At 47.3% G+C, this 20,403-nt stretch overlaps 6 protein-coding genes across 6 annotated transcripts; 5 read left to right on the plus strand and 1 right to left on the minus strand.

Moving 5' to 3' along the window:
• The first annotated feature begins 1,761 nt into the window (after positions 1–1,761).
• Positions 1,762–3,444, plus strand: F4813DRAFT_196616 (carbonic anhydrase). Its single transcript, XM_049239508.1, has 3 exons — positions 1,762–2,019; positions 2,161–2,283; positions 2,564–3,444. The coding sequence occupies exons 2-3, from the start codon at positions 2,163–2,165 to the stop codon at positions 3,154–3,156; spliced, it is 714 nt and encodes a 237-aa protein (XP_049096787.1). The 5' UTR covers positions 1,762–2,019; positions 2,161–2,162; the 3' UTR covers positions 3,157–3,444.
• Positions 3,445–4,261: 817 nt separating this feature from the next.
• Positions 4,262–6,209, plus strand: F4813DRAFT_196851 (NAD(P)-binding protein). Its single transcript, XM_049239509.1, has 3 exons — positions 4,262–4,690; positions 4,750–5,494; positions 5,556–6,209. Exons 1-3 carry the CDS (start codon positions 4,438–4,440, stop codon positions 6,016–6,018), a joined length of 1,461 nt encoding a protein of 486 aa, XP_049096788.1. The 5' UTR covers positions 4,262–4,437; the 3' UTR covers positions 6,019–6,209.
• Positions 6,201–8,147, minus strand: F4813DRAFT_369473 (peroxisomal 3-keto-acyl-CoA thiolase). Its single transcript, XM_049244432.1, has 4 exons — positions 7,903–8,147; positions 7,755–7,840; positions 7,290–7,651; positions 6,201–7,201 (listed from the first exon to the last, which is right to left on the minus strand). Exons 1-4 carry the CDS (start codon positions 7,907–7,909, stop codon positions 6,400–6,402), a joined length of 1,257 nt encoding a protein of 418 aa, XP_049096789.1. The 5' UTR covers positions 7,910–8,147; the 3' UTR covers positions 6,201–6,399.
• A 1,187-nt stretch (positions 8,148–9,334) lies between these two features.
• On the plus strand, positions 9,335–10,724 carry F4813DRAFT_392336 (uncharacterized protein; the record flags this gene model as incomplete). The annotated part of the gene is made up of 3 exons (XM_049247263.1): positions 9,335–10,011; positions 10,068–10,333; positions 10,387–10,724. The coding sequence occupies 3 exons, from the start codon at positions 9,335–9,337 to the stop codon at positions 10,722–10,724; spliced, it is 1,281 nt and encodes a 426-aa protein (XP_049096790.1).
• A 2,428-nt stretch (positions 10,725–13,152) lies between these two features.
• Positions 13,153–13,530, plus strand: F4813DRAFT_392337 (uncharacterized protein; the record flags this gene model as incomplete). The annotated part of the gene is made up of 2 exons (XM_049247264.1): positions 13,153–13,323; positions 13,381–13,530. The coding sequence occupies 2 exons, from the start codon at positions 13,153–13,155 to the stop codon at positions 13,528–13,530; spliced, it is 321 nt and encodes a 106-aa protein (XP_049096791.1).
• A 2,351-nt stretch (positions 13,531–15,881) lies between these two features.
• Positions 15,882–20,346, plus strand: F4813DRAFT_382458 (putative ankyrin repeat protein; the record flags this gene model as incomplete). Its single annotated transcript, XM_049245805.1, has 7 exons — positions 15,882–16,578; positions 16,634–16,920; positions 16,954–17,002; positions 17,036–17,563; positions 17,690–18,330; positions 18,373–19,701; positions 19,741–20,346. The coding sequence occupies 7 exons, from the start codon at positions 15,882–15,884 to the stop codon at positions 20,344–20,346; spliced, it is 4,137 nt and encodes a 1,378-aa protein (XP_049096792.1).
• Positions 20,347–20,403: the final 57 nt, after the last annotated feature.

Below are 20,403 nucleotides of genomic sequence, written 5' to 3' on the forward strand. Positions count from 1 at the left end.
GGCTTGAAAAGATAAAGATGGAAAGACAGTTTCGAAATAACTAACAGGTAGTTAGCTAGCAACTTTATCTTTATATCTTTTAATAAATCATTCTATCTCTCTCTCACGGAAAATATTTACTTCTACCAATATGCATCCCCCCTCCTAACCTAGATAGTCTTTTCTCTATTAATCTCTCCTAGCTTTTAAGGAGGGGAAGCTTGTCGAAGAGGAGCCATATAGACGGTAACGTCACGTGCGGAAAAAACAATATATATAAACTAAAGGTACCAGGTTTGCCAGGAAGACACCCTCCGTTGTGACCTTAGTACATGAAGTAATTTTCTCATTCACAACAATGAGAAGCTTAGGAGGTAGTGAATGGGGAAAAGGTCTATTACATGTAACTGGGCAACTGTGGTCACCCGGGCATTGTCTTTAGGTAGGTTAGGTACTCAAAGCAGACGCAGAGAGGATTGATTTATCTGCCCGTATGTAGTCACAGCTTTCCAACAAACCCATACCAGCCGAACCAGCATCTACGCAAGCAAGATGTAGATACGGCATAAATCCCATGTTATCCGTTTGACAGCGCCCCCTCCCTCCCCCCGTCCCTCACCGCTTTCTTCTCTTCTACATACCTACCTAATACCCTACGTATGTACCTACCTATCTCCCATGCCGCGAAGCCGCGCACCTACATAATAGTACATACGTAGGTAGCGAGGCCCTTGTCCCCAGGCAGGCAGGGGAGGTGGTCCGGCGAAGCAGCACGCCCGGCACGTTGCAAGCAGATTGGCTGGCTGGCTGGCTGATTGGGCCCCTTCTCGGCGGTACCCAGCGCACAGCACAGCAGCGTAGCGCAGCGCAGCGCAAGCAAGCAAGCATGTAGGACCTAGGTAGGTACCTAGGTATGTAATACATACGTCTTGGCGAATCCACGGGAAACCAAGCCTAGCTCCAATATCCGTAATCTAGATCCATGCCCGCGACCTATCCCAAAATCCCGTGCGCCGCCTCACGCTTGCGACCCCCGTTTCATGCTCATGCTTATGCTTACCTATCCAACGGGCCTTTCTACACACCTACACTATAGATCTACATGGGGTTTGGTAACACCGTGAAGGGCGAAGCCTTGGAACCTTGGAACCTTGGTTTGGAAGGTCTGGGCGACCGGTCACCAGGAAGATTGGGAAGATTGGGGGTGTTATTTATGCTTGGGATGGTTAAGATGGCCACATATCTATCTAAGATTAAGTATTCCGTAGTTGAGATTGCAGTTTTACCCCGGACTCCGGACTTAGCGATGCTACCTGTTGATCTCCTCTCGATAGTTCCAGCGTGATACACTATTAAAGACTCATGGATCATCGCTTGCTGACGCTAAGCAGTTTGACAAGCCCTTGTTAGCATCCTGGGACTCTTCTTCTCTCTTGATTCCACTCGGCTCTTTTTATACATAGTACGCCTACCTGTCCCTACCTTTATCTATTCCGTACTCCTTTCCAAATAAAATTCAAAATCTCCTACCGAATCCACTTCATGAGGGATTATCCGTCTAAAGCCGAGTTGCATCATCACCGCTATCCACATACTTAGCCAGTAATATCAGCCCGTCGCGTGATTTACACCTCCGTACGATCACGGCCGCCTCCGAGTGAATACCGATCCGGTCGAGCGCGATTTGAGCAAGACCAGACGAAAGCGAGAACCTCGGTCAAAGTCATCAAGCATACCTACAGGTACCTATAGGATAGGATCCTTCTGAAGGTGTGGACGAAGTGGGCGAGCGCCATATCTGATTGGGCTTGGGACTTCCTAATTCGCTCATATCCTGCATCCCGCATCCCTACATCTCATCCCGCCTTCAGTTGGTTGCCGGCTGGGATCTTGGGTGCCGCCCTGTAGTCATCATACCTACATTACGTATCCCCGAACCTCACATATATAAAAGGCCGCATCCAGCTTTCGTAGCTTCGAAATGCCTGCTCCTCCGCGTACGTATTGCTATTCTCCTTCTACTCGCTGCTTATCTCCCCCGCCAAGAAAAGGGGTTAGTAAATCCCAGATCTGGATCCACAGGGGTGGACGCCGGCATCTCATAACACCCAAAAATACGCTTAAATTTATTTTTGAGATCCCCGAGATTGGCGAGGTAACTTTGGGGGGAACACTCGCTTACCATGGCCGCAGAAGATGCTTTTGCCTACGCGCTGAGTTCTAACCAAGCCTGGGCCGGTTACAAAGGTCATCAGAACCCCGACTTCTTCCCCAAATTGGCATCGGGACAGTCTCCAGCAATCCGTAAGTTTTAAAACAATTTTCTTCTTGGCATAATATGTACACCTTTGTTGAGATGCAAGATGCGAGATGCGAGATGAGAGATGAGCAAAGACCCACTCAACAGAACAGAACACTAGTACGGTCTTGGCCATCCTGAATCCTGAGCCTGCTGAGCCTGCTGAGCCTGCTGCGCCGCGGTTTATGGTTTATGCAGTGCGGAGATGTCGCATCGGACATGGCAAGGCAATTTAAACCTACTGAAAGAGTTAGGAGGCTAACGCGGTTAAACGTGGTGCAACAGTTTGGTTAGGTTGCTCTGACTCGCGCTGCCCGGAGACGACGATTCTAGGCTTGCAGCCAGGCGATGTCTTCGTGCATCGTAACATCGCCAACATTATTTCGCCAACCGATATCAACACGGCAGCTGTCATCGAGTATGCAGTTGTGCATCTCAAGGTGAAGCACGTCGTGCTTTGCGGACACTCATCGTGTGGCGGGGCTGCAGCTTCGCTTAGCGACAACCGCGTCGGCGGCGTGCTGGACATCTGGTTAACGCCTCTTAAGGCTGTGCGCAACGCGCACAAGGAGGAGCTAGACAGCATCGCCGACGACAAGAAGCGTGCGGTGCGCGTCGCCGAGCTCAACGTCGAGGCCGGCGTCAACGTGCTCATGGCCAATGCATCGATTCAGGATGCCATCGCCGAAAGGGGCCTGCAGGTTCACGGCACCTTTTTCGACATCGGGACGGGCCGCATCCGCGACCTAGGCATCGGCACAGGAAAGGGGGGACATTACGGACCATCAGGCGTTAATGGAGACTCGGACATCGTTAGGGGCAAGCATGCAATGCTGGTTTTTAGGACGGACGGCGAGGGCAGCATGCAAGCTCTCTAAACGGAACGGACGGAAAGCCGGCGGTTAGGTACAAGTTAGGGGCGTTTATACACCGGAATGTGTGTGTGTATGTGTGTGTCTTGTCTTGGTATCAGAAGAGCATAGGAGGGAAATGTCATCTAACGGAGAGCGGATATTGATACCTAAGTGAATATGGGGGGTTATTAGCGAGGTTGGTCTTAAAGATACCTGACTGAAAGGGTCATTTTGGCGGACGGCGTTGGAGAAACGGAGATGTGTCCAAAGTTTCGAAAAAAGTCTGGCGACGGGATTTCCGTACGTTATTGGAATATTGGAATATTGCGAAATTGGAATATTGCGAAATTGCGAGATTGCGAGATTGCAAAATAGCGTGCGATTGAGCCGGTTTCTATGATGGGAATTGGTGTTTATTGGTCAATGAGGATTTATATATGCCTTGCGTTTTATATCGTATGATTACCATGTGCTTTAATTCCGAGTCTGGGTTGGCTGGATTATTGGTTGGCTGGTTAATTTATCTTCACCGTTCCGGCGGGTTTTCTTCAGTTTAAATCAATTCTTTCCTCGCTTGTGCACCTCCAATTTACATAAGGTCATCTAGGTACTTCGTACATACCTAAGGTATACATATATAACGTACTTATCCGTCGCCAAGCTGACCCCTCTAGATTTTCTATAGACTTGCTACGTCACTGGAGGTTTCTGGTGTTACAATAGCGGGGTAGCTGGGTAGCTCCAGGCTAGCTCTGCGCAAGATAGGTACATGTCTAGCAGGTGCAATACATAGCAGCTACCTCATTAGAAGCCATAGGTAGGTATTGTATTGTACAATACATAACATAACAGCCATAAGTATAACGCCTAGGTATGTACGTAGGTACAGTAACTTCTATAATACAGGTACGGCACCTCCAACTTAGTATTCTGCCAGAACCAATGACGGTCATCTACACATCACACCATACTATCTCATACCCTTTCTCGGATATATCATGAAAGGAATGTGCCAACGCCAAGATCCATGGCATTCTAAAAGAACCTTATCTTTTACGTGTGTACTATGAAAGATCAATTATGTGTGGATATGCGCTCAGCCAAGCCTTCAACTCGGTTGCCGAGAGTCGGCTATCTCCTCTCTCCCACTTGAACTCAAGAATCCAACCTCGAGAATCCAACCTCAAGATTCCCTAGAATTCTCTTCGTGTAACCCAGAGCCAAGTCTATCGAAAACATCAATCGCTTAACCTAGTGATCAACTATAAATGTTACAGGAACGTGTTTACTTACACGTTAACTCCGATGTCGACAGCCATGTCTTTAACAGTTCTTTCGAACGATCAAATTTGCGGCTTGCTAGAGAGTCTTAGCCACGACGAAGCTCAAGAACTGACCGACACGCTTAGAAATGCTCTTCACGAGTACTCAACCGGTACACAGTCCATAAAGGATGGCATCGTTCACCAACCCGAGCGTATATCAGTACATTCTAATACCACCGGCACGACTACGCTTTTCATGCCTTCGATTAGTACGCTTGGCCATGCAGTGAAAGGTCAGTTTGCAGCCAAGACATTAGCGATCTTGAATCTATCTTGGCTAACCAAATCGCAGTTGTTACTTTGTCGTCACCATCAGCGGATAAATCGGCAGATACGGCACTGCCTCCCATCCGACCTACCGGCTCGGTGACCATCTACTCTCCCCAGGGCCCTCCTATAGGTTTCCTACACGCGAAGACCCTGACCGCTTTCCGCACCGCGCTTGCCTCCTCCTGTCTCCTCGCAAAGCGCGCTTCGGTCCGAACCCTTGTTGTGTTTGGCTCGGGATTGCAAGCTTACTGGCATATGCGCCTAGCGTTGATGTTACGGGGCGATACCATTCGCCAGGTATACATTATCAATAGGTCGTTCAGCGAAAGTGCTAAAGATACATTCAAGAAGATATATGGCATATCTAAAGATATCAAGCAGCGTGAAGGGTGGGAACAGGCGCAGTTTAGCCTTCTAACTCAGACCTATGGAGACTATGGCAGATTGCTGAAAGAACACTTGAGGGAGGCAGATGTCATCTACTGTTGCACGCCAAGCACCGAAGATCTGTTCGACGCGAGCATACTAACAAGTCACGAAGGTCGAAGGAAGGGCAGGCTGATTATAGCGATAGGGAGCTATACAAAGCAGATGCGTGAGCTGCCTCGAGAGCTGCTACTCCAAGCCGTCAAGACACATACACTCGGACATCATTATCATAAACACGCAACGGAAGGCGGTGTTATCATCGTGGATACTTTGGACGGGGCACTGAAAGAGGCGGGCGAGATCATTGAAGCAGGTTTAGAGCCCACGCAGCTCGTCGAGTAAGTCTCGTAGTATATTGTTTAACGATTCATGAACATAGTACTAACCAATTAAAACTAGACTGGGCGAGCTGGCCATGATTCACCGGCTGGCAAAGGAAGAAGAGGAAGCACTTATATCTCAGAGCTCAACCGAAGCTTCCTCCATCAACGAGTCTTTAGAAAAGCTGGACCTCGCATCACCCGGGTCGGCCATGTCAACCGTCTTCGGGTCCGAATCGGGTAACTCGGCATCGGGTAACGGAGGTAAGCGATCCTCGTCGCGCAGCCCGAGCCGGAGGAGCAGCAGCAGCCGCTCTTTGCCTTTCCACCATCGACAAAGCTCAAGTCAGGGGACTGTAGATGAACAGCGGCAGAAGCAGCAGCAAGCGGGACATGATCACCACTTGGCGCGTTGGCTTTCAGCCGGCAATGTTATTTATAAGAGCGTAGGGCTGGGGCTCATGGATCTCGTAGTCGGATTTGAGGTTATACGACTGGCGAAGGAAAGAGGGCTGGGCAGCCACATCGAGGGGTTCTCGTAGTGCGAGAATAGCCTGTTGGCACCTACATTGGATGATCTGGGGCTATATACGTTCCGCCGAGGCTTATCTCGGCACAGATGAGAGAAACTGTAATATTGGGTTTGAAAATACGTCATGCGACTGGATTATGTTGTTGACATTTATTTCGTGGAGGTGGATGGCAACGAAGCTTGTAATTGCATATACGATATAGATGATATACTAAACGCCTAGATATACATTGTACACAATGCTATTTTGCCTCCTTCAAGTACCCGTCGTATACGACTTTCATACATGCAAAGGCCCTCCCAAGGCCCGAGATGGTGTTTCTACAATGTGCACCGTGGTATGCCACGGCATGAAACATGAATTTAAACTGATTTGAAAGATGTAACACCCTTACTCGGCAACCCACACGGCAGCCATACCCATACCCGTACCAATGCACATACTCGTAATACCAACCTTCTGGCCGCGGCGTCGAAGCTCGTACAGCAGGGTGCTCACCTGGCGAGCACCAGTGCAGCCGAGGGGGTGGCCAAAGGCAATAGCGCCACCCTTAGGGTTGATCTTCTCCGCGGGGATCTTCAGCTCGTTAGCGCACCAGAGGCACTGGCTGGCGAAAGCCTCGTTGATCTCGAAGATGTCGATGTCGTCGATGGTCAGGCCGCCGGCGAGCGACAGGGCCTTGGGGATCGCTTTCCAGGGCCCGAGGCCCATGAGCAGCGGCTTGACGCCGACGATGCTGGCCGCGACGAACTTGCCGAGGATGGTCTGGCCGATGCGCTCGGCTGTCGATCGGCGCATCAGCAGGACGGCTGCGGCGCCGTCGCTGATCTGCGATGCGTTGCCCGCGTGGATGGAGCCGTTCTCGGCGAAGGCGGGGCGGATCTTGCCGAGGGACTCGGCGGTGATGCCGGGGCGCACGCCGTCGTCTTTGTTGACGGTGAGGTTCTTGGTCTCGCCGCTCTTGGGGTCGGTGTATTTGACGGTTAGCGGGTGGATCTCCTCGTCGAAGAGGCCTGCTTGCTGGGCCTTGAGGGCCTTCTGGTAGGAGGCGGCGGCGAAGGCGTCCTGGCTGGCGCGCGAGACCTTGAGGTCGCGGGCCATGTCTTCGGAGAGGATGCCCATGGGAACCTTGCAGTTGGCGGCCTCGGGGTGGGACTCGAGGAGGTCGGAGAACTCGGAGACGGCGTGGGGGCTTTAGAGGAGGGGTTGTCAGCCACGGGGATTCAATGATTCAATAGTGCTCGAGGAAGTGGTGTTGGAGAAAGGAAAAAGAAACTTACCCGTAATGCAAGCTCATGCTCTCGACACCAGCGCCAATGCCGATCTCAATCATGCCGGCGCGGATCTGGTTCGCGACATCAACGCATGCCTGCAGACCCGACGAACACTGACGGTTAAGAGTTCGGACGGCGGCGGTCTCGGGGAGGCCGGCAACAAGAGCTGCGGCGCGCATCTCGGTGGCGCCACCGCCAGGCGCAAGAACCTCACCCACGCACACATCCTCTACCAGCGATGGGTCGATCTTGGATCGCTCCAAGAGTCCCTTTAGAGCTCCCGCCATCAGGTCAGACGCCGGTGTGTCTTTGAAACCGCCCTTGCCGCCTTTCGTGAACGCCGTTCGGAGACATGCTGTTACTACGATCTGTTTCCCGGAGTTGTTAGCTTGTTGGGAATGCGGACCGTTTGGGGACGAGAGGATCGGGAATTGTTATTGGGAAGGTATAAAATGGAAGAGAGAAGCTTACGTCGTCGGGGTTCTTCTCGAGGAGCTTCTCGCGCGCCGACTTGGAGCCTGAGATCTGGCCTGAGATCTGCGATAATCTTTCGAGGGCTGCGGTTGTTATGTTCTGTCAGCTGCGTGTGGTGGTGCTTAGGATTTGGCGAAGTACTTACCACCCATTGTTAGTTTTGTGTTAGTTATTGTTTAGGATCTAACTATGGTGTTTGTTGTGTTAACAATGATGTATATATGATATTAGATATCCAGACTATTTAACGGGTTGAGATGTTCTACAAAATTAATATACAGTTGAGAAGGAGAATGCAGAGGGAATGAATCCGGAGTTTATGATTACGATTAGACCTCGGATGCGTGGCTGCTCGCGCTTGTAGAGTTCCGTACGCTAGACCGTTACGCTGATGTCAGACCCCACAGCTACCCCCGACCGAGGTATCTATTGTATTGTATGGGGAATTTAGTGCTTCTTCACATGCTCGAGCTAGTCCGATCTAGTCCGAGCTAGTCCGAGCTAGTCCGGGCTAAGTACCTACATACCTATGTAGGTACATAGTCTACCCCCAGACTTCCCCATCCTCATCCCCATCCCCACCCAAAAGGAGTGCCACATGTTTGAGACGACATTGTAGGCTTCCCCAATTCCCCAACTGGACCGGAAGTAACCTTTCTACATAATAGTTAGCTCTAGCCGTTGAAATAAAGTACGTAGAATCCCCACGCGATGCGCTGATTGAAGTTAGTAGCTGGGCCTGGTCGTAGTCTTCTACTCTTTCACGACTTATTAATATTGTCGCTGTAAGACACACACGACCTTGGTCCTAGGCCTGCATTATAGTTGTAAGGATACTTTTGGTTGGCTTTGGAGTTTCGACTAATAAACAATTACAGTCTCATTGCGTTGGTTGTCTTGTATCAATATGTACGAAGTCCTCGTTCAGCTAGTTAAAATTAAGACTGTACGAACCGAAGTACGTCGAAGTGTGTCGAGGAAGATTCTCGCGCCTAGATTACCAAAATGCGCGCCGGATCATCGACATGTTCAGCTTTCTACCTTACCTAATGATGACCTCTGGGCAGGTAGGCATCAGAACATGCTGCTCTCTCGCTAATGGGACAGCCCATATGGATAAAAGCTCTGTACTCCTGACGTAGTTGTACGGAATATTTTCCGTTAATCGTCCGGAGCCATTTGTATTTGGTCCAACGGTACCATAGTATTACTTATTTTACTGCAGATACATCACACCGACATGCATATAGGTACCTAACGTTTACCGCAGCTATGGAATTTTTCGCAGGCGCATTTCAGTAACTATCATATTTCGGAACAGTGTTGAGTAGAGCAGCGCAAAACTATCTTATTCATATTTCGGGAATATGCGTTCTGTCTTTTATTATTTTCTCTTTCTAATTCCAATACCACGATATTTCCATTTCTTCTTCTTTTTTCTTGTAGCAACGCCAGCTACCTTACGTATGTTACATCTTCTTGTGTTGAATCCTTGTCTTCCTGCCGTCGAAACCCCATAGGTACGGCCGCTTGATTACCCATGTCTATAACAAGCTTATCACCACCTATAGTTGACTATGGCAAAGTTACAAAACCTTGATGTCAACTCTCAGATCGTACTCGGCACACCAAATAAACTGAAATATCACGAGTCTCACACCGGATCTTCCCAGACCCGGATCTATTATAATACGGACTTGGAATCTCAGTGTTTCCGCAATGCGCGTCTCCAGCAATACTTCGGGATAGAGCAACTTCCAGAGAGACTTATTCAGTTCCCTGGACATATTCTCGGACCTAGAGGTAGTGATGTCCAGCCGACCCTTACTAGGGTAGACGATGCCTGGAGAGATGCTCGGTGCACTAGTCTCGGGCATACGCAGAACACTGTTTTTCCCTTGACTAATGCATACCTTGGACATCTTAGCTCCCATCAGCTGAATGCCTGTCTAGCAAACCTTACATTTGCTCGGGGCATACCCGGTCTAAGTCGTAGTGGGATACAGCATGTCCAATCAAGCGATCCCCAGTCGACAGCCGGGTCTCCTTCAAATCAAGGACGTCAGAAGAGAAAGAATGCACAAGACGATGATGCTGACGACGGCGACGACGGGGGTTCACGTGGACGCGGGAAGAAACCTATGAATTCGCAAAGCACTGATGCCAGGCTTGCCTGCCCAATTGCTAAGGCATTCCCTGGTTTACGTCTCGATTGCCATAATCATGGTGGGTTTGAAAGCATATCTCGAGTTAAGTATGTCAAGTTTTGACCCTTTGTGCCCAATCTTACTCTTACATACCTATTCATAGGGAACACTTATATAGGAGACACCGAACCCCCCAATGCCAACGCTGTGGTCAGCCTTTCGACCAGTACGACCAGTTCAGAGAGCACACTAGGGCTATTGAACCCTGTGCGCTTGCTGAAGATGGCTTTCCCGTACTTGCAATTAACCATGAGCAAGAAGAAGCTTTGCGGAGACGAGCAGACGCGTGGAACGCGTCTGCTCGGGCCAAATGGGACAGAATCTACGAGATAGTTTTCCCAAGGGCTGACCGTCCATACCCATCTCCATGTAAGTTGCCATCACTGCTATATTTAATTGTTTAAACTAATCGGTGTTGTTAGATATTGAACAACATGTAGACCCCCCACACCGATTTCAAGAGCTGCAGCAACGGGTGCAATTACAACAAGCGGTTGACACCCAACGACAAGAGATTGTCGCTCAACGGCAAATGATAGAAACACTAGAGCATCGGATACAAGAGATAGAGCAACAGAGACGGGCTCAAGAGCTACATCAATTACAGCAGCAAGACGCCAATGTCTTGTTTCGGTTCAGTGAACATGACTTTAACCTACCAGAAAATACTAATGGTGGAACCGACGATGACTTTTTTTGGCGAGCAACAGTAGTCCAGGAGGAAAACCCAGAGGTCCATCCATCCTCCCCGCCCGAGTAGATGCTGGACTTGGGTGCCTATGTAGTTACCAGGCACTTACCTACCAAACTAACGACTATTTGAACCCCCGTTTATCTCCGCTTCGAAACCTTATAGCAATCACCTCTAAGATTTATATTCGTCTGATTCTAGGAGAGAGACCAGTTTGTTATCGGGAATAACGACTCTTTACTCCCTTTTATCTCGGCCTATTGCTGCCAGACCAATATTAGGCACGTCCTATTCTTTCAAATCGCCATCATCAACTGGGGGATACAAATGAATTTGGTATATCCGTTCCTCATTAAAGCTCATTTGAACCAAACGACTAGAGCAATATTTTACTTATCCTCCTGTCTTTAAAACTTCGACTGCCTTATACATCGGGGACTCAACTACTTACGACATAGAGAAGACTACTCCCCCTCGACACATGAGCTACTCTTTCATGAATCGCCACGGCTAGTCTCAATGCTTTGACGATAGACGTTATACCTTCGAAAGTTGCCCCTTTCACAGGAAGCGGGATGAATGGCATCCAAAATCTGACTAAATTTGAGTGGAGTTACATATGAAGCTGGATATTCGTACCTATATTATTAAAGCTTCCCTGCCTTCAACTTACACTCCTTGAGTAGGGGCTTATTATTCTTATCTATTCTACTTCTTCACATTCGTTTTTATCAAGTTACGCAAACGCCTTTACCTTTTTGATAACGGGACATGACGAGACATGAATCGAGGACTGGATGGGTGATGTTGGTATGCATATAATATATGTTATTTTTTGGTCCCGGTAGTTCTATATACCATCGTGCTTATGTATGATTACATTAACGACGTAACTAACTCACGAGATCCATCCCGGCTTATTGGTTATGGAGGGGTCGAGGAATCATCATAGGTACTTAAGATTTCATTTTTTGGCGTAATCGGTGCCCCTAAACAACTACTCCTAAGACTTTCTGTGGACTTTCCGGACTTTCCGGACTGTCCGGACATGGGCAAGACGTATCCTTATTGGATATAGAAAACTCTCTTTCGACGTCGGTAGACTTGTCGCCAGTACCGAGACACGATTTAGCGGGGAGGCCTCTAACTAGGCGTAAGGGTCGGCCGGGTAACCTCCCGCCACTATGTAGGTATGTAACCGTCTGCCTGTCTCTCGCCTTAGTGCTTATTTCCCCGAGTTGAGACCAATTACAATGATACATGTTTTTAGTCTCTCGCTTAAGAGCGGACTGGCTTTAGTCGGCACCACGCCCGAGGTTACCGGGTTGCCGTGGGATCTTAGAAGCCGCCCAATTTCGAATTTAATTCGAGGCTGTCATGATAGCGCTGGCGGTTTGGCGGCCCGCAACGTTTCTTCGCATGCTAATCTACCCCAAACTTTCTCCAAACTCCCCAAACATTGTGGTACCTTTGAGTATTAGTCTCGCGGCCTTATAGCCTTATAGCCTTACAGCTTTACAGCCTTGATGCCTTGTGAACTTCCGACTGGCTGGGCGTCTTGCGTATCCTTTCACGACTTATCCATGCTTCCAATGTAAGACAGAGGCGCCTCCAGTTCTAGACTTCATCTTCCAGATATCATAACTGGTACCTACCTATACATGAGCACGTATGTCACGACGGTCTATTTAATTATACGTCTACCTTCGTTTGACCCGGCTGTGGGTATTCATGAAAAGCTACAACCTCCTATGTAAGATGCTAGAGTTAGGATTTCCTGAACCTATCTTCATAATGCAGCTTCTATTTCGCTTGGCTTACTGCCACTTTTCTATTTTCTATTTACTACGTCCTCGTACGTTATTGGGCCGATGGTTAACTCGGAAGATAGGACCGCGATTGATGGCACCGGATTACTATGACGTAAGAGTTCAAGAATGGGGGCTGGAATCATTCTTAAGAGTGCCGGAAATGTCCTATCTAGGCACCAGGCCTGACAACGTGTATTCAACTGCGTTATCAGTATGCGATGATCCCGCCAATGCAGACTTATCCAGCCCGCTCTGATATGGTTCTTATACCCCGCGAATAGGATGACTACATGTAGCTTGTGTACGGGTTGTTTTTTGTTAATCGTGCTGGCGGAACCATTATATCAGCCCCGTGAGTGGTTGGTCTGCAGGTACGCCTACACGCACACACGCACACACGCACACAGATCGATCCTTCAAGTAGCTACATTTGTTTAACGCAATGTATTATTTTCGCAAGCGCATAAACAAGAGCCGCAAGGTGGTAGTAATCGCCATTTAGGGAGATGTAGTTGTCTTGCCTCTCTCTAAATTACACACCACAATATTTTCTTCGAATTGGGAACATTTCTTGTCTTACACATATCTCATCTTGACTGAATTCTTTTCTTCATTCGCTATCGAATCTCACTACGGACGCTTTATTACCTGTGATCATACAAGGTTATTGGTGCCTATAGTAGAATATGGCTACCTGGTTACCAAATTCAAAGGCTAAGCCTGTGATGCTTAGACGAGGGAGGAAATCGACCCGTTCGAAAGGTGCGAGCCGACGATTTTCTTGCCCATTTGCTAGAGTGTCCCCTGATTCTCTTCACAATTGCCACAAGGGTGGTGGCTTTGCGGACACGTCTCGCGTAAAGTACATCAGACCTTAACCCTGCGCATTTACTGTGATTCTTACAGCTTAATAGGGAACACATCTACAGCACGATAATAGCCTTTCTCCCGACATAGCCAATGAACTTGTCACCTCGAAAAGCAGCAGCGGCGAATATGAATTCGACCCTTTCATCAACCCGATATCGTTTCTGCAGGGTGAAGCACCGATATACCAGGAGTAGCGCCAGAGATAGAGGCTCGCCGGATCCGAATACTACTCGATCCCGATACTCAACCGTCAGGATTTGGCTACTTCCCAATACTAACTTATCTACCTCCGTTTAAATGGCATTATAGCCATTAGTTCCTAGGGTTCACAGCTGTGCAACTCTAGAACCAGAAACTCCTTGGTCGCTTTGGGCTCGGCTAATCAATGCCAACCGCCCCGCGCGACAGGAAGTATACGTTTAAGACCATTGAAAATATGGTCCTCTCGAAAAATGGTTAGAGCAATACGACATACGGACTGGTCTTTCATGTCCGATGGGTGAAGCCCTGCCATGGATATTTATACGACAGGCATCGAAAACTTCGATGATACGTTATGTTTCTCAGTGTTGCTTCCTTGATAGGTTTCGGAATGGACGCTATATTACATTTTGATCACTAAGTTAATAGGATCTATGGCTACCCGCTAGCTTTATCATATGTTTTTTCTTCCTTTTTTTTATTTTCTTTTTTTATAAATGCGACTAAAGCTAGGTGTGTGTATTCACACCTATACCAAAGCTTTACTCCCAACCCAACCTTCCTTGAACTACACGTTTCCTTCTGCTTTACTTCTACTTCTGAACATTCTTTCCCCATGAATTTCCTAGATACCTGGGCATGTATTTCTTTTGCTCACGATGGATTCATATACGCAACCGCTCAGGGAACTTTAGAGCGGACTAAGCTATACATCTTAAATTTCTTATGTATGACTGCACTATTGATATCGACCAACTCACGACATATATTTTTCTCTATTAGTTCCTACATTCTATCAATATACATTCGTTTCTATGAGTCTAGCACATGTAGTTTGCTTGGCGCTTACTTTCCCGGTGAGGTGCGGACTTGCTAAAGAACGGATCGGCACGATAACCGTTAATTCCTGAACTATAGATCTCGATATCACTTCCTGATTAACGCCGAAAACTGATACGCTACTTTAAGTACCTGACCTAGGTAGCTTTGGATCTAGGTTAAGTTCATGTTATGATAACTATAGTATGTAATTGTATTGCGTGGTTTGTGCTGTAGCGCCGAAGTTTGTTGAATTTACGAGCGTCTTTCAGCCGTAAAAGATCTCCGCTTACGCTTCATGGGTGCGGTGTTCTTGGCGTCTTTGAGAAGACTAATTTGGGTCGAGGAGTTCAGCTGGCTGCTTCTAGAGAAGATCGGCGTGTAACGGAGATCTACCGCCGTAAACTTATAGTCCTATATTCCGTTTCCGTCCCCACATACGGACACTTTCCCGAATCCAACCCATGCTCTGCAGCAGCAAATACAATAGCATGTGGATATGTATGACTTCGTAGCCTGCAGAGAGCTAGCCGGGGTATAGTTGTCAATCCTACCTAAGCTAGACATCTACTCCATGCAGAGCCTCAATAGTCGGCAGACTGTTAGCTCGAGTCGTATAAACGGTACTGTTAGTCGCATTGCCAAGACCGCCGTCTGGTCCCGTCATAAGATTCGTATATCTTTTTTCAAAGATCATAGGTCACTGCGCCTCCGTTGAGGTACGTACCTAATATATTAGGTGCCATTGGCTTTGCATCTCAAGCCTCCCGAGCAATACCTTTTAAAGAAGGAATGTAGGGGTATGGGAATAAGCAGGAAATGGAAATACTACTCATCGCACCAATGCATGCCTCCCATATCTAAGGCATGTGTTTTTTAGCCTCTTATGCGAAGGACCGGGCTAAACGCCTTGCCATCTGCCTATCTTGGCTGAGCAGCGTATGAGTAAAAAGTATTGCACGGTATGTATTAGTTAAGCTACAGTAATTACATGTACGACAAGAAGCATCATGATAACCATGGTTTATATCCTGAAAAGGAGGAATGTGAATAGTATTTAATAACGATCCGAGTATTAGGGGGCAGTAGGTTATCCTGTCGTGCAACTATATCGTTTACGTCTCGCTTAATAGCAACCGTAGGAAGCCTGATGTGAATGAGGGGCTAGGGCGTTACAGTGGCCGCCTGAAGGTATTGCTGTGAAGAATCGAAAATGCAATATACGTTAGGCTGAAAACGTCTTTTCCGGGGGAGCCTTTACACAGCCCTGGCGAGTAGAAGTTCTTGAAAATTTTGTTACCTCCATACTGCGCTTTTAACATAATACTCTGCTGCATGACGCATTGTCCCGCTTGTGATCTGATAATCATATCCCTCTTCTCTCGTGTATGGAGTGATAGGCTATCATTCACATTTCCACTTTCCTATACTACAAGACACATCGTGCTTAAAGGCCTTTCTATACTTACTTCTATGATAACAGTTCCTTCTATGATAACAGGCGACATCATTATCATCATTAACCATGGGCGATGACTGGTGGGACGACTTCTCCAATAATCTTGCTACGGATCTTGCTCCCCTTATTAGCCTTTTTGGAGAAAATCCGACTAAGCAGTATCTCAGCGAATGCTTGACCATTTTAGATATTATTATATTCTCTATGGCCCCCCTTGGAATCATCACTGCTGTCGTATCTGCAATTCGAGTATGTGGGACACCATCTCTTAGAGCTTTCGTCGGACGAGCTCAAGAGGGAGCAGGTACAGCCGAAGCAGAATTGTGTTCATCTACTAGCCGCGATGTTTGTGAACTTTACACCAATGGAGGCATTGCTCGTGTTTTCGGTCGTCCTAAGCTACTCGAAGTCGTACACGATCCGAAGTATTCGGCCAATGCATTTTACCCTACAGATGGAAGCAAGCCAACAGCTGGCATATATTCGTTCCAGCAATACATCGAAACTGAGCGCGGAAGAAAGGGATGGAAGGAGACACAAAAACGAAATAAATCTTCAGGATCAGACGAGGAGAAACATATCAGAGCAAAGCCAGCACGTTTCGCGCCAAACCCAAATCTATCTCTCAATATTGGAATCAAGCCATTGGATCGTGGTTGGTTTGTTTTTGCAGCGATACTAGGGATCATGATGCAGTCTTTCGTATTGGTATGGGCAGTTCTCACAAAATACTACTTTCAATGGACGCGAACCTCTAATCAAGGTAAAATGTAAATCTTATGTATTCGTTTTATTTCAATGCTAAACCCTAATCTTAGACCATTATGCAGTTCCGTTGATGGCTATTGGGACGATCCTACTTTGCCTCGGAATGGCTCTATGTGCTTACTTGATCAAAAGCAAAACTAAGGAGCATATGTTCGAAAGGAAAGTTAGCCCGAACATCAAATCCAGGTTCTATTGGGTCCAGCCAGGAAATCAAACAATAGGCGATCAGATGTTTGACCCCTTTGGGTATTCGGACACCAAATTCCCCTTACAGAAATATATCACGTCGTACAAAGACAGAAAGGGAAATACTATGATGGACTATATTTGGACCGCAGTCTTATTATCCACGATAGGATTTATCTGCCAGTTTTTAGGTCTCAGAGCATGTCACTCATCCGTGTCAGTCCTCCAGCTGGGTGTGACTATTATTATGAGCATCATCCGTGCAGGGCTTAGAACTCGGCGATTAAGAGAGCAGGATAACTGCATGACCGGAGACCCAACCTTGTTCCAGGGGCACGAATTGGACTGGCTGGCACTCAAGATTGGACAGTCTGATACGCCCTCTGAATCTAACAGCTGCAAATGGAAGGTTGTTAGTATACCAAGGAAAAGTTGCGCAGATGTTACTATTGGCTCTTTCATAAATGTGTCTTCCAATCCCGAAGCCCATGAAAGAGAGAGATCTTGTGTACTGGAAAGACTTCAAGGGATTTCAGGCGGTGTGACTATCCTTTCTGGATTTCGAATCCAATTACACAACTCCAATCCTCCGGAAAGTCTTACGAAATTAGCTGAGAAGGCAATTTCTCGGTGGATCTCAGAAGAATACTGCACCAGGAAAACTCAACATGATTGCACACCTAGTGGCTGTGAACTTGGCCCGAATGCGACCGTGAAGACATTCTTCTATAGAAGCCGGCTTGCTCGTATGACAGGGCTGGGGGAACCAGAATCGGAACATAGCAGTCACTGGGGTAATAGACGCATTTTGGTTCGAGATACGGCCCTAGCTTTGGTGCAGGCTATTGAAGAAACCATGCAAGTTCTCTTTGCCTCGGACTCTCAGCAATCTGTCAAGCTTTCTGGATCATGAAGGCAAGCCTTTTGCATATTTTGGGCCATTCAATCCTCATGCTCATTAAAAGATGGAACTATCCAAATGTCATTGCGAAGAGCAATTAACAAGGATGGACTTCCTGAAGGTCCGTGGAAAGCTGAAGCTTCTGAAATAGAGGCTGTCCTTGGCTTGTGGTTCTGGTCATTAAAAGAGCAAGAGCCGCGAGACAGTCAAGAGGCAGATGATGTGGGCTCTAAGAAGTTCGACAAGCGCATAAGTCGCTTTCTCTCGACTGATGAATATAGGATAGGTGGATCGGCTGAAACGAAGGCCTTGGATATCTTGAGAGGTGGAAGGGAATTAAAGATACAAAAATGCCGATTCGAGGTACAAGACTCGAGTGCACAGCTAGGATCTGGAAATGTACCAAAAACAGAAGGAAACGAACACCACGCCAATCAAAGCTTAAGGCCGGGGAGAAACATCAACCGCGCGGAAGTCGAGAATGGAATGTGGTGGAGAAGTGGACTGTGGGAGATAGGTATCAAGGAATTTGTTGTTCGTGTTGGCCAAAACGACCCCTTTAGCGAACCAGACGACCAGCGACGATTTTTTGGCTGGTGCAATACGAGATATATGAAAGATACTTCGTTATACGACGGTTTTGATAGGTTTTATGCTTTAGTAGTCACTTCCAAAAGCTCCCTTTTATTAAATTGCGCGCAGGAAATCTATTCATCATTTTTATCTGCAATTATGACAGCTGTCCAGGATATTGGGCAAATAGAAGCGAGGGAACATCGAGGTGGTACTAAGGTCAACAATGAGACTGACGACAAGATCCAGGAGATTCTTGTTAAAAGAGGTTTGTGTGAAGCAGAAGATGCTTTCGCATGCACCATCCCGATTTTGAGAAATCAGCATAAGCTTCAACTTCCTGGTGAGGTATTTGATACACCCAGGGGTCTTGGGTGGCTGGATCGTCAAGATATCGGAAAATTAATTGATTCCGGACTTGACCGTGCGTATTCAAGTCTGGGATCAACAAGCGAGCAGGAACGTTCGTTTGGGGGACTGGAGGCTATTAATCGGGTCAGGCGAGCTTTCATAGGGGCCTGTGAATTATATCGTCAAGATATCCTGCGAAGATATGACGCTGAGAGCTATTGGGGAATTATTAGATTGCTTCAACGGTACTCAAGAGACGAAAAGATCATGCGCATCCCGCTTGTCTGGGTTGATTTTGGGGGTCACACAGATTCAAGCAATCGTCAATCGACACTTAGCCTTGCTGAGACGATTAAATGCTATGCCACCGCTGCCTTACATCATCTAAAAAGAGATGATGATCGAAAATTACTCAACATAGAACAGCAGCTACAAACTGAGTTAGGGGAAGAAATCGAACCAAAAGTAAAGGCAGACAACCTTTTTCAAGCCATCAAGGAATCTGATTTGAGCGCCACCCTTTATTTCCTAGGACGGGAACCTCTTGATGAGCCGTCAAAGACTTCGGCATTTATTGATGCCTGCCAATTAGGCTGGTATATGGTTGTCGATGTTCTGCTGGAGCTTGGCGCAGGAGAAGACCAATATAAAGACATATTCTTCTATGCCTCCCAAGTTGGAGATATCAACATGGCGAGAATATTCGTGGGAAAGATACGAGGTATACAAGGGCAAAACGACAAGAATAACAACGACGACAAAGACGACAACTATGATTATCGTTGTATGGTTGTCCGCGAAGTAGCAAAACGAGGACATGCGATAATATTGAAAGACATGATACAAACTTGGAAAAGCCGGTCAATATTTGATGATGATCGGAAAGATATGACGCCATTAAGTCTGGCGATTATACCAGGACATTGTGATATCGTAAATTTACTTCTCAGCAACAGACTGGCAAAGCCCAATGATCCTCGTACAAAATTACCAGCGCTTCATTTGGCCATCGCGGAAGGAAAAGAGGACGTAGTAAAACTGCTTTTAAACTTTGACGAAGTTTATCCAAACTGGATCAACGAGGAGACAACCGATTCCCCGCCGCTAGTATGTGCCGTTAGAGTTCAGAACGAGTCTATTTTTGAGAATATTCTGAATGCGCAGAGAATCGATGCAGACTGGCACGACAAGACGTACAGATCGGCTCTTTGGTGGGCAGCGGCTTTAGGTCTTGACTCTTACGTCCAGAAGCTCCTCAGCTCTGGAGGGGTACACCATCCGAACCGTTGGGACAAGAATGGTGATACACCACTCTCAATCGCGGTGCAAGCAGGCCATCGTGGGGTAGTTGACCTACTACTTAAGATACCGGAAACTATTGTCAACTTAAAAGCGATCTTAATTGCTGGTAAAAAGGGCTATCAGGATATCGTTGAAAAGGTCCTACCACGAATTGCAAAGAGTGAATTAGATGTAAACATGTTAACCGACAAAGACGAAAGGCGTATATGGTATTCCATCGAAGAAAATGTATCGTGGGACAAATTAAATAAGGGCGGAAAAGAAATCGACTGGAATGGACTGGGAATTGATGAGAGATTTATTTCTGCAAGTCTGGACTATGCTTCACAGCTGGCTACGGAGCCATTCCATGTCATACGTGACTATCGGCCTACTAATCAAAACTCGGCTGAGAATCAGGGGCATGCTTCATTCAGGGGTAAGGCCCTCGACGAGGAGACTGATGTTTAAGTCATCTTGGGGAGTACATCAATGCAACGCATTGGGCATCGAATATTTTGAATGCCA

Source organism: Daldinia decipiens (genome assembly GCF_022478715.1).
Source record: "Daldinia decipiens strain CBS 113046 unplaced genomic scaffold F4813scaffold_34, whole genome shotgun sequence".
Taxonomy (NCBI): Eukaryota; Fungi; Ascomycota; class Sordariomycetes; order Xylariales; family Hypoxylaceae; genus Daldinia; species Daldinia decipiens.